Below are 12,504 nucleotides of genomic sequence, written 5' to 3' on the forward strand. Positions count from 1 at the left end.
CAAGTCCAAGTTCAAGATGTCACTGAACGAACGGCACATTAAACGGCTGATGGATCCCAGCAGGAGTCGGGACTTTCCCCCCCCCCGCCCCCCCAGCACTAAACAGGCAGAGATCCTGTTGTCTACGACATTATTCTTTCTTTGTGAAGAAGAATCGTACAAATGTGTTGTGGAAGGGAAAAAAAAAAAAGACAATGGATGCCGAGCCGAGAGCTGGAGGTCGGTCCACGGAGTCTGGCATGTCCTGTTTAGGCAGCCCCCCCCCCCCCAGCCTCAGAGGAGCATCGACACATCCTGACAACTGACGTGAAGTTAGTTCAACACAATCAGTACGTTTTTATTGTTTATTGTTGTGACCGAGCCGTCCGGATCAAACAGGGCAGCGACTCCCGTTAGGAGACGGAGGCGACCACATTGTGTCCTCATGAATAACACAGAAACCGTGCAGGGCAGAACGACATGGGATCAGGAGACGGCGTGTTCACAACCCCCCCCCATAATGAAAACACTGGGGGAGGCTAAATAACAGCGGGGTTCAGCACATATGAATAACCTTTGGGCGCTGGACACACGGCTCACCCTTTCCAGAATAATTGAATTTGCTGTGCTTTGTGACCGAGCATAAAGGCCCCCCCCCCCCCCCCCCCCCTTCGCTGGGCGGCAGGCCGGCCATGGCTGTTGCATAACAGAGCTAATAAAGGAGGCCCGCGGGGGCCCGGCATGGCGAGGGGAAGGCAGACACACGGGAACGGCCTCCGTCTGGGGCGGCGAGCGAGCAGAGCCCCCCGGGCGTCAGCGGAGGCAACGCTCTCCACGGCAACAACGAAGCCCACAGGCTTGTCGGGGGGGGGGGGGGGGGGGGGGGCATGTAGCTTCGTTCACGCTATAGATCCCCAGCAGGACCGATCATCATCCTGATCCTCCGCCGCAGCCCCATGCAGCTGCACGCCGTCCCAGCGGGAACCGTCTTGAACTCTGGGTGACTTGGATCATCACGATCCTCGCCGCCACGACGCCCGAGCTCAATGGCTCGTGTGTTTCAGTGATGATTCAGCGCCGGCGCTCCTCGCCGTGGGTCAGCAGACTCGCAAGCATCGGGCCGCCGCGGCTGGGAGACGCCGACGGCGCCGGCTCCGATACCTTCTCTGTGGCACAAGGCGTTAGATCGATCGGATTAAGCCCAACGTACGGACGCTTCGAACAGTCGTGTCAGATTTGACCTCGCCGGGGGGGGGTCTCATTCAGGGGGGCGTGGTGGGAAACGCCGCCTCGCCCTGAATGAGACCCCTCTGAATCCCGGGACCGTTCCGCGTGAACTTCTCACGTTCTCCCCACGGGGTTCTGTGTGGCCTGTAATGAACTGGCGACACGTTCAGGGTGTCGCCTCACGTCCCGTTTGAGCAAAGAACTCAGATTTGAGCCACAGACCGTGTGACAGGAGGCGTCTCAGTGAGGGCAAAGGAAGGTTTGAGGCTGTTAGTCCTACAAAATAAAAGCATTTTAAATCAACCTGGCCCCAAATCTCAAATAATCAACACAGAAACGTATTATCAGTTTAGGGCAGTCCCCGATGAAGACGACGACGATGACGAGGGCCTCTATCCCAACGCGGCGCTTCGGGGCTGAACGCCGGTATCAGGTGGCGCCGGGAGACATTCCTCCGGTGGACAGAACCCCCCCCTAATCACCGAGCCGCACCGGGACAAACGCACAAATCAGTCTTTGCTCATGCAAACAGAAAACCTGCCGGTCCCCTCCGAGCACCGACTCGGAGGCGACTGCTATCTTCCTGCAGGGAGGAGGAGGAGGAGGAGGAGGAGGGGAAATCGTGTTTGGCTTGGTGAGACGAAGATCAGATGAGGGATCCGGTTTGAAAATGCCACACAGACGGAGGCGGAGTCGCGCTCGATGTCTCGGACATGCAGCGAAGCTAAAATACCCGTTAGGGTCTCTCAGGGTCCGCTCTGAGCCCGGTTCCGGATCCCTACAGAAACACATCCTTCGGAGTTTTCCCCCAGTGGCCCGAGCAGCATTCCTTGCATAGTTTCACAAAGCTTTCTGGGAGTTGGAGTTTAACAGTGTGGCCGAGCTGCTCTCCATCCTCCGTCTCTCCAAAAGCAAAAAGCAAAACACACATTTAAAGGGTCATTTTGGGATGAGTGCGTGCGTGTGCGTGTGTGCGCGTGTGAACAGGGACGTCCCGGGTCGTAAATCCACTGAGCCTGTATGTTTTGGGAGTCCCCACTGACACCGTGGAACCTCTGAAACACAGACCCGGGTCGGGGGGGGGGGGGGGAAGCAGAGGCGCTTCAGCAATGGGCGTCACATCCCGTGTTTGCATGGGAACGTCTTAAGGGGGGGGGGGGGGGGGGGGGGGACTTCTGCTGCCCAAATGTCATCTGATTAATCGTATCTGCCACAATCTGATGTCACATTCAATGCGATGGTGGGAATTCACTGCCCCCCCCCCCAGGCGTAAAAACCCGCCCCATGCGTCTATGCTCGGACTTGAATTAAAGAGGATTTACCGTGAGAGTGTGTGCGTGTGTGCCTGTGTGCGTGTGCGCGGGTCCGTTAGCAGCACCTATCTCTGGGGTCGATCCACGACGTCTGCCGGGTGTTGTGGTCGATGAAGAACAGCCTCCCGTCGTAGTCCCGGGCTTCCTCCCAGCCCGCGGGCAGCGGCAGCTCCGAGCTCTCCCTCCGCTCCCCGCCGCTGACCCACGGCATAGCGTCGGGAGCCCTCCGCCCCCCCCACCACCACCACCACCGGAAAAAAGAAAAGGACGGTCTTCACCGCATTACAACGAACAACTCCACCTCGACGGAGTTCGTCCGGCAAAGAATCGGAGGGCGCAAAAAGTAGAAAAAGTCCCCCCCGCTCCGTGTCCCATTAACGGCGCGTCCACGTCTCTGCTGCCGCGGCGCCCTCACGGTCCTCCATGTTCGCCTCCGCCACCATATTTCATTCCTCCGTGTCCATATTCGGGTAGAGCGATTTGCATAAACGGTGGGACGCACGACGGACAGAGCTGCGCTGTCCAATGAGGGGGGGTGAGGAGAGGGGGGGGGGGGGAGCTCAGAGCTCAACGCTGCGACTGAAGTGAAGATAAAAGTGTCCTGACGCACATTTAATGGTTCCGTTCACCTCCGCCGCGGGTCGGACGCGACAGGCGGGATTAAGTTTAGCAACAACCCGAATATCAACTTCACATAAAAGACCATTTATTACTGCCAATACTTCATATCAACGCGTTAATTGTTGACGCGCGTAAAATGTGATTGATCCAAGGGCGACTCCCCCCCGAACAGACAACCCCGAGGAGTCAGCGGCGTTTATCTTGTGCAGCAGCGCCACCTGCTGCCTCTCATAGATATAGCAACTCCAACTCAGGAGTTCCCTCGAAGGTGCGCTCGTGCGTAATTACGCACAGCTGATACGGTCTTCGCGCTGCGAAAATCGACGTTGCGCACACACAAAAAAAAAAAATCCAACCTAAATGTAAAATAACATAAACACGTAAACATTCATTCTGCGCTATTTCCCACTGAGTCAGTAGGATACGAAGTGCTGCTTATGTCGACCCTTTATATCAGGGGTGTCAAACTCATTTTCTCCGAGGGCCACATTAGCATTATGTTTGCCCTCCAAAGGCCGAATGTAAGTTTACCGTAGCACAGTAAAAACATGTAACTACTCCTTAAAGCCATACTGTAAATGAGAACAATCACTAGTATGAACCAAAGTTTGTGATGGGAATAAATTAACACGTCTAATAATGTGGAAAAGTTCCATTCAAATGCAATCATCACGCAGGAACATAGATAATCGATACAAAATCAAAGCTAAACCCAAAAGCCACCACCTTGTCTTGTCATGGACATGCACAAACAAAAAAAAATAACCGAAGTGGGCAAGATAAAGAACATTCCCCGAGTCAATGCTGAAGAAAAGACGGCACTTTCAGGATCAGCACTGGACAGCTACATATGTAGCCGGTTACATATGGAGCTGTCCAGTGCTGATCCTGAGCTCCATTTGTAGCCGTGATCAACATGTCAGCACATGCTGGAAAAAACAAAAAAGTTCAAATAATTTTCAATAGTCACCGCCAGCAGATTATTGATTTCCTGACTGCAGCGTGTTGCTATTGTTGTTGCCATGTTGCTGAATGTTTCCGTTTGATCAGTTCACTAAAGTTACAAACATTGCATATTCAATTGTATAGTTGTAAAAATATATGGATAGATTATTGCTGTTATTATAACATAAATCATTTCAATTGATCAGGTTAAGAAAACCACACTACTCCATCGATCAATAATCAAACTTATTCAAGTAAATAATATAAAATAATAAAGAAAGAAAAATATCATGCAACACAAGTTATGGCATTAACTTTGTTCAAAACGCTTTTGTCACAGTTGAGAGGGGCAGAACTGCAGTACAACCAATGCGATCTAAATTAGACCAAGACCCAGTTTTAGGTTGTTTTTTCCATCAAGATCCATTCAGCAGTTTTTCCATAATCCTGCTAACAGACTGACAAACAAACAAAGACTGTCAAAAGCTTAACCTCCTAATGGCCATCTGTAAAGTCATTTCAATAGCCTTTCAGAATATGAGGGGTTTTATGAATCAACATTTAAGTGATCAGAATTTTTCTATACTGACTATTACTTAAATAAATCTTCTTGTTCTTCTTTAGGGGCAGAAATATACATCTATGGATTTATGGATTTGGAATTAAATATGCAGGGTGGTATGGTCTGGCCAGGAGCCACATTGAACCCTCCTGTTATCCTTGGAGTCAATTTCACCACATTTAATGTTTATCATTCAAAACATAATAATTAACGTTTTTATAGTTCATATTTCATGAACTTTCCTTATTTGATGTTTATCTAACAATACAACATAAAATTATCATGATAGTATTTTTTTCATTAAATGTGCTGGACTCATCTGGGGTCAATCAGTTTGACCCCAAGATGTTTTAACTGTGTAAAACATTTCTGGAGGCAAATATCCCTGCCCCGGGACCTTCCTATCCACTGCTGCCTGAAGCCCCCAGGCTATTTTGTGTGGCAATGAATTTAACTGAAATGTAATCCTATGTTATGGTAGTTATTGCTGCTGTTTTTGTCCTTCTTCCAGTTTAAATTAAATAAATGGTTCTTCATTTATTGTACTCAATCACCACCAATATATGTATTTAGTGGTGATATATGTGTCTGACAGCTTTGGGGTTTGTCAGCTCTGCTGTGAGAGAGAGTTGGATTCCGTTTTTTGATTCTGTGGATAAAGGGATTTTAACGACCTCCTTCTGAAAACAACAGGAACTGCAACAACAACACCCCCTCCCCCCCCCCCCCTCCCATCTAGCTGTTAGTTTTATATATTAGTTTTGATGCATTGTTTTAAGTATTAACTATTTTTGTCCACAAGGAATTTCCATAATTTCCATCACCAAACCCGTAGACATGAAGAAATGTATACTCTCTATATCTGCAACTCCAGTAAACGTTCAGTTGTTCTCTGCCACAGCATAAATCTGTCATTCACATACCTCCGTCAGAATTTTCAAATTTTTTCCAGAAGAAAAAAAAAGACCACATAAAATCTGCTGCAATAAACTATTAGTGTTATTTCATTGATTTGTCTCTCCTGAATGAATAGCGCCCTTTACTTTTAGTCCCGGGTGCAGACAATGCACTGTAGCTTGAAAACCAACTACACTTTATAGCACGTGTGTGTGTGTGTGTGCGTGTGTGCATGGGAATGTTCCGTCTTTGCAGAGACGTCAGAGCAAGTCAGCTGAGTTGGCCTGAGAAGGAGGAGTGTGTCAGACAGTCTGAGGGTCCTTATCTGTGCATGTTTGTTCCTGCTTGTGTACCTCTGTTTATGTTTACGGCTGGAAGACATTTTCTTCTCATCACAGTTTTGATCTCTCGCCTCCCACGACCATTTCCCACAGGCCGCGGAGCGTTTATGTGGGAACACACTGCTGCTTCTGTTGCAGTCACATGCAGCAAAAAAAGCCCCGAGGCCCAGCTATCGTTCGTTTGTGAATAGGATAGATCCTAAAGCGTATGAACTGCTAGACGTTTTCACAATTGATCTCCTTTGCGTAGTTTCATTAGATGGATAATACTTGAACTAAGACTTCACTGTTGCTCATGGACATGATGTCCACCGCCGGGACAGATTTGCTGTCATAGGATTGATCTTTGGTTTTAAAGGGGATATTTTACCAGGCATCCTACATCCCTCACGCCTGCCATTGGGATCTCAGCCCCTGCTTCTCATTGGCACAGCAGCCTGGAGCAGGAGGACCGTAAAGGGGAGGGCCGCCTCCCTGCAACAGAAAATGCGTGTTCCTCTGAGTGGGAACTGTTTGTGAAAGAGCTCTAGAATCCTGAGCCAGAGCGGTCGGCTCGAATCGTCTCGTCAGGTGTTTTCGGAGCCGCTGCGTTCCTGACTGACGTCCCGCAGGCCTCTCCATCTCAAGTGCGCCCCGGAGGAGAAAGAACTCTTGTCGCTCTATCAAGCGTGGCCAGAGAGAGCGAAGGCGAGATGGACACGTGCGCCTGTGCCTTGGAGCTGCTGGGGATGCTGCTGTACGTCGGCGCGTGGCTGTGCGCTTTGGCCACCACCATTTTACCGCAGTGGCTGACCATGTCCACGACGCTGCTGCCCGCAGAGAGCTACGAGCTGGGCCTGTGGGAGACATGTGTGGTCCAGGACGTCGGAGGAATGGAGTGCCGGGCTTATGACAGCCTGCTGGGCCTTTCCAGAGACCTTAAGCTGGCGCGCCTCCTCATGTGCGCTACCCTGGCTGTGGGCATGCTGGGAATGCTGGTGACCATACCTGGACTTTACTTTGTCAACAGCTGTAAGGGCTACAGAACCAAGAGGACTCTAATCGTCACAGGCGGGGTGTTGGGGATGATTTCTGGAGTGCTGTGCCTTATTCCAGTTTCCTACATGGCCCATTTGGCCGTGGTACATTTCTTTGACGACACAGTACCTGATGTGGTGCCGCGATGGGAGTTTGGTGACGCCCTTTTCTGCGGATGGGCCGGAGGATTTCTTCTCATAGTGGCCGGGCTCCTTCTGGTCACCTCTTGCTTGCACTCACAGGTGGAGCCTCAGCCCGTCCTGCAGCGGAGATACCAGGTCATGAGTACTGATGTTTCCTTCAGGAATCGCTCCGAGTATATTTAAAGAACAAGTTAGGAAATAATTACACGGCTAGGAGCTGACAGCACAACGCAATGACCTGTAGAACTGCACTTCCAACTGCTTTAATGTAATGATAGAAACATCTGGGCTTTAAAGACAAACAACTTGTATAAGAAAAATGTGAAAATGAACGTTTGTAGAAGAAAATCCACCAAATCTCCAGCGAATATGTGTTGCAGTTATTCTGCACAATCTATACCTGCACAATCTAACACTAAATTTGCAGGAGAACCTGCTGTGACCAGTAAAAATGAATATTTTTTTAACGTGTGTGTGTTTTATAAGATGATTTATATTTCTTACTCTGGGGTAGCTTTATAATATATTTCTTCATATTTATGCAGACAAAAAGAAAACAATATTATTTCTAGAGTGTTTTATACTAGGATATCTTTAAATATGCTGTGGTTGCACATGATTATTGATACTAAACCACATAGAAAACACAAGCTATTTGCTCATGTTGCTCATATTGTGGAGCACATTCAGATGATTCATATAAAGAATTCTGTCGACATCTATTAAGGAAATTGTCTTTTTTTCATTTAAAAAAAATTATAAAAAAATATTTTAGTATTTCCTCTTGACATATCTTGAATATGATCATTTATTAAATTTAAAAAACAAAACATTATTTGTCTATGGAATGAGAAGCCGTGGCATGAATCTATGTGAATCTTCTGTCAGAGGTGGAAACATGGCTGCTCATCTCTCAGTCAGATCCTCTTTTGCTCCGGAGTGATCGCTGGTCGCTGCAGACGGCACTCGGCAGAAGGGTGGGGTGACTGAAAACAGTCGCCTCGGTCTGCTAGGTGTGTCTGCGGCGGTGGAAACACAGCTTGAGACTAATTCCATCAGATTTCCTGGTCGCTTGCTGAGCTAAGCTGTGTTTAATGAATGCTCTAATGGGCAGCATGTACTGTGAAGAATGCAGAACAGGTTGCCCTCACAGCACTCACTTTGACATAATTACACAAATTTGCCAAAGGTCCGAGGGTGCCGCTGCTCCCTTGCACTCCGTCTGTACCCGTCATCTACATCGACACAGGTAGAGAAGGACGTAAACGCTGCAGTGAGCAGAGACGTTTTATAAATCTGAGAGTTACAGATGGCACATTTTGCATGGTCAGCGAGGATGAAGTTACTTTTACCTAAGGAGCTAAAGATGATGTGAGGATATTAAAAAAATGGTCCCGTCAGGCCTCACATAGAGGATTTAGAGGCGTCCTCTCATGATCCATGCACACAGGCCTGCAGGAGCCGCCTGGTGTCTCCCGGTGTGAGGGCATCAATCAGCAGGCGAGGCAGTAAAAACAACCCCAGAGATGTTCTTTCTGATTGCTGTGAGTGCTGTGGGAGCAGTTTGGCAACACAGGAAATAGCATGCGGCCTTCTTGACAGGAATTATAACAATCAGATGGCAAAATGAAGAACCCTATTCAGAGAGGCTGATAAGCGAACTGCCAAAACAGCGCAGACAATATCGGAGAATTGGCTGTCTGTAAAATGACCGATGCACTTTGACCCTCGACGCTGGCCGATGATAAGGCAACGATAAGGGGACTTTCACATTTCAAGTCATAAAATGATATAAATGATAGTATTGTGTAATACATTTTCAACTGCTTATAACTAACTGATAAACCAGCATCGCTAAATCTGAACCAAAGTGCCCCCTGTGTCTTATCAGACAGGCAAGGATGATAAGAAAACCATCTATAAATGTGATAGGAAGTAAAGGTCTCGCATGTGAAGACTGATCAACATCTGAATATACTGATAGTATCAAGAGGAGGAAATAGTGTTTTGACATTTTTAGATTTATAAAACTGGTCTATATGCTTACAGACATTTGTACTTTAGTAATGGCCAAGGAGCTTGTTTGGTGTATTTACATACAGCGAGAGGTTTAGATCCGTCTGTCTTTTAATACAGAAATCTCATATACTAATAATTTCAATTAAACCACTCAAGACCTTTTAAATGCGTCTCATCATTTTTGGAATCATTCTCGATTGGATTTAGAGGATTGAGATTAAGACTCTTTGCCACCGGTCGCATTCTGAATAAACCCACAGATTAAATCCGGCTGCCTGCATTGGTGATTCTGGGACGTTGCAGCACCGATGGAGCCTTTCAGGAGCCGACTGGAGTTGCTTTGAAGCTCCATCTGTAGCTATAAAAAAGACTTTTCCCTTCATTTTTGCCACCTTTGACTCGCTTGTCTGACCGTCAGCAGGAATGCTCAAAATGTTAACGACATATCTCGTTTCATATCCACTGTGCAATGACAATAACGGCTTTCTCCATTTCTATATGTTGACAATATTTCTTTGGGAGGCGAGGCTTTCCCCAAGGGAACACCCGTCAGGTTTCGGTGGTGATCTCGATCACTAACGCACAATGCATTGTTTGTTATTGACTACTTGCTTAAGGCGTTCCACAGGGAGACGCTCGACAAAGAGCTGCACCTGCACGTCTTCCTGCAGACCAGTGACTTCAACAATTTGCTGTATGTTTTTTTTTTTATTACTCACCTGTTTTTGAGGAAATCATAACAGTAAAGTATAGTATCGCTTGAATTTTCGTCTTTCAGATGAATGTAGTGGAGTTAAAAGCACATTATTCCAACCTGAGATGCAGGGAAATTACAGTGTAATAGCTAAGTGGCCAAAAAATTGGAATGTTTTGTACTTGAGAAGATTTGTTCAGTATAATTACTACTGGGAATCATTTCTGTATGATCTTGATGTCTTGGCCTGGTTGAAAAAAATAAAAATAAAGCAACACTCACTCAATCCGGTTTGGAACGCACCGATTACCCTGATAATAATTAACAGCGAGCAACGCGCCATGAGCCGACCCAAGAGGTCATCGCTGTTAAACTACGGTGGCCCTACTGGTGCATAGCTCATGCTAACAGGGGGGGGTTCAGTATCAGTATACGACTTCGCACAACCGATTAGATAGAACAGAACCAGATGTGGGTTTCACGTCGGGCTTATTTGAAGGGAATGTCCGAGAACGAGGTGGGAGGGTGTTGAAGACAAAGACTGAGAGAAGCAACGAGCCTCATTCAAATACTTCCCCCCAAATCTTTTATCTGGCCGAGAGGAATGTTTCTGAATCACATTTAGTTCTGCTTGATTCAGTTAATGACGTTGTTGGAACAGCATGAGGAGTTTTTTCCTCCGTTGCTGATGAAGCGCCCGACAAGCTCACGGGAGTGATCGGAACCGGTCCACCTTTCATCCCCTTCTGCGATCTGCGCTCGGCTGAAGAGAGCCTTTTGTTTCTCGCCAGCACACCACTGGACCTCAGTGTGTGTGTGTGTGCGTGTGTGTGTTCCATGGCAACAATGCTAAGGTGCCCCCCCCCCCCACCTCCATGTTCACATGCCTGCTCTCGTCAGCCTCCTACCCACGTCACATGAGCCGGGCCCTCCATCAACCTGACCCAGTTGGCCCCTCAGAAGCCCACACCTTGACATTCCGTGCCACCTCCTCTGCGTTGATAAAGCCGATCAGTCGTGCCAGAGCGATTGATGACCCCAGACAACACTATTGGATAACACAAGAGATTAAGTTTATTATCATCTGTTCCTGAACTCTGTTCATGTCAGAAAGGTGTTGCTGGTATTGATAAACCAAAATACAATTTAGATTCTTCTGGCATCTCCCTTTAAAGCCGCTTCTACGACTCTCTGAGCTCGTTTGAATTTCTATCTGATACGACTGGTTTGTTTTGTTTTTTATTAATCCAGCACAAATCTGGCCTAGAAAAGGCAAAGTGCAGGATCTGCTCTTCCCCCCTATTGGCCTACCTCGTTCTGCAGCCTCTTAACCACTTACATATGTTATGATTCAGCTGCACTGTGCTTCAAATGTGACTTTTCTCCTCCGATCCTGCATGAATCCCTTTCCCATTGATGAAAACTGAAAATCCATCATGGGGCTCCTTCACTGTGAAATGCCGGATTGTTCCTCCCGCGCTCGGTTGACAGTTCAGACGACTCCGTCCAGGCACCGGGGAGGGGGTCGCCGGGGTCTCTGGTCGGCTCTGAGCTCAGGCTCTTCCGGGCGTAGTGGTAGCAAAGGAAAAGCATCCCACTGATGAGCATCATGATGGAGGCGGCTATTCCCACTCCAATGGCTAAGCCGACACGCTGCCCCTCCGGAGCAGAGAGCTGGAACTCGGGAGGAAAGTCTATGGTGCTGTTCCTCAGCACCGAGCTCACGTTCCACAACAGCGGTATCAAGCAGAGGATCGCCGTCAGCATATACAAGATCCCTGCCAGCAAAAAGTTCAGCCTCATGTGCTTCCGATCCTCCACAGAGAAGTAGGCCATCCTCACGGCGGACGCAGCACCGACGTTCGCCGCCAGGCCGGAGATCACCGCGAGCATCATCAGCACCTGAGCCACGCCGATCTCCGCCGGAGCAAAGCGATCCGAGATGCTGATGCCGTGACAGGTCTCAAATTTAGGAAGGATGGGGCTGTTGAAACACACCCTCCAGATACCCACCCAGACCACGCCCGAGGGGATGAGGGGCACGTCGGACACCTGCCACAGCCGCCAGTCATCCAGGCCGGCTGCGGCCACGATTAGGATCCACGCCAGAATCCCGGCGACCAGACCGAGGAACTGCAGGTGAGCTGTATGAGTCAGGTGTCTCATCCTTCTGGGCGTGACTGTCGGCGCTCAGAGAGACTGATGGATGACATCAGAACAGCTGTAAACACAAACAAGCAGCATAGACTGAGGATTGATTCCTATAGCCGTGTTAATGTATTATTCTCACGTCTAAACTGGCCCTTAGAAATACTGTGTAAGATTTTAAAAAATTCACTGATGGGAAATGTGGAATATAATAGAAGAATTAATGCAGCATATTTCAACAAGTTCATACTCTGCGTGTAAAATAATGGAAGTGAAAGAGAAAAAGAAGGTCCGTCTCAATTCCTTCAGATCCAGAACCTAAAACCTCACAATTCTTTTACTGGGACGTTATCATAAAGAAATAGAGCAGCCAGAGGAAAATAAGTTCCTGAAGGCTTGAAGTCATTGTTGACGCCGGCCCCGTAGTGTCTTGTGTCAGTTCAACTCTTCTCTTCAGTATTCTAAATTGGGGACCACAAATGAAACTCAAGTTTTTTTTAATATTTAAGTGGACAGAATAGACACTTTAAAGGATATTCTTGAAGACACTTAACAGTCACAATGTGTGCCAACAAGCTAAAGGCTCTACTACGCTAGT

The 12,504-nt window shown here is 47.9% G+C and overlaps 3 protein-coding genes across 3 annotated transcripts in view; 1 reads left to right on the plus strand and 2 right to left on the minus strand.

Moving 5' to 3' along the window:
• The window catches only part of LOC137899539 (protein WWC3-like), a 16,189-nt gene extending 13,459 nt beyond the window's left edge, over positions 1 to 2,730 (minus strand). The window contains exon 1 of the mRNA XM_068743576.1: positions 2,585 to 2,730. Coding sequence (XP_068599677.1) covers positions 2,585 to 2,730 — 146 coding nt within the window. The remainder of the gene's footprint in view (positions 1 to 2,584) is intronic.
• Positions 2,731 to 6,577: 3,847 nt separating this feature from the next.
• On the plus strand, positions 6,578 to 7,228 carry LOC137899783 (putative claudin-24). Its single transcript, XM_068743822.1, has one exon. It carries the CDS (start codon positions 6,578 to 6,580, stop codon positions 7,226 to 7,228), a length of 651 nt encoding a protein of 216 aa, XP_068599923.1.
• Positions 7,229 to 11,192: 3,964 nt separating this feature from the next.
• Positions 11,193 to 11,924, minus strand: LOC137899540 (claudin-3-like). The gene has a single exon (XM_068743577.1). The coding sequence runs from the start codon at positions 11,922 to 11,924 to the stop codon at positions 11,193 to 11,195; it is 732 nt and encodes a 243-aa protein (XP_068599678.1).
• Between the last annotated feature and the right edge of the window lie 580 nt (positions 11,925 to 12,504).

Source organism: Brachionichthys hirsutus, chromosome 9, assembly GCF_040956055.1.
Source record: "Brachionichthys hirsutus isolate HB-005 chromosome 9, CSIRO-AGI_Bhir_v1, whole genome shotgun sequence".
Lineage (NCBI taxonomy): Eukaryota > Metazoa > Chordata > Actinopteri > Lophiiformes > Brachionichthyidae > Brachionichthys > Brachionichthys hirsutus.

Excerpts from the sequence above, each read along its gene's own strand:
- LOC137899783 (XM_068743822.1), top strand. The coding sequence starts at position 6,578 with ATGGACACGTGCGCCTGTGCCTTGGAGCTGCTGGGGATGCTGCTGTAC.
- LOC137899540 (XM_068743577.1), bottom strand. The coding sequence starts at position 11,924 with ATGAGACACCTGACTCATACAGCTCACCTGCAGTTCCTCGGTCTGGTC.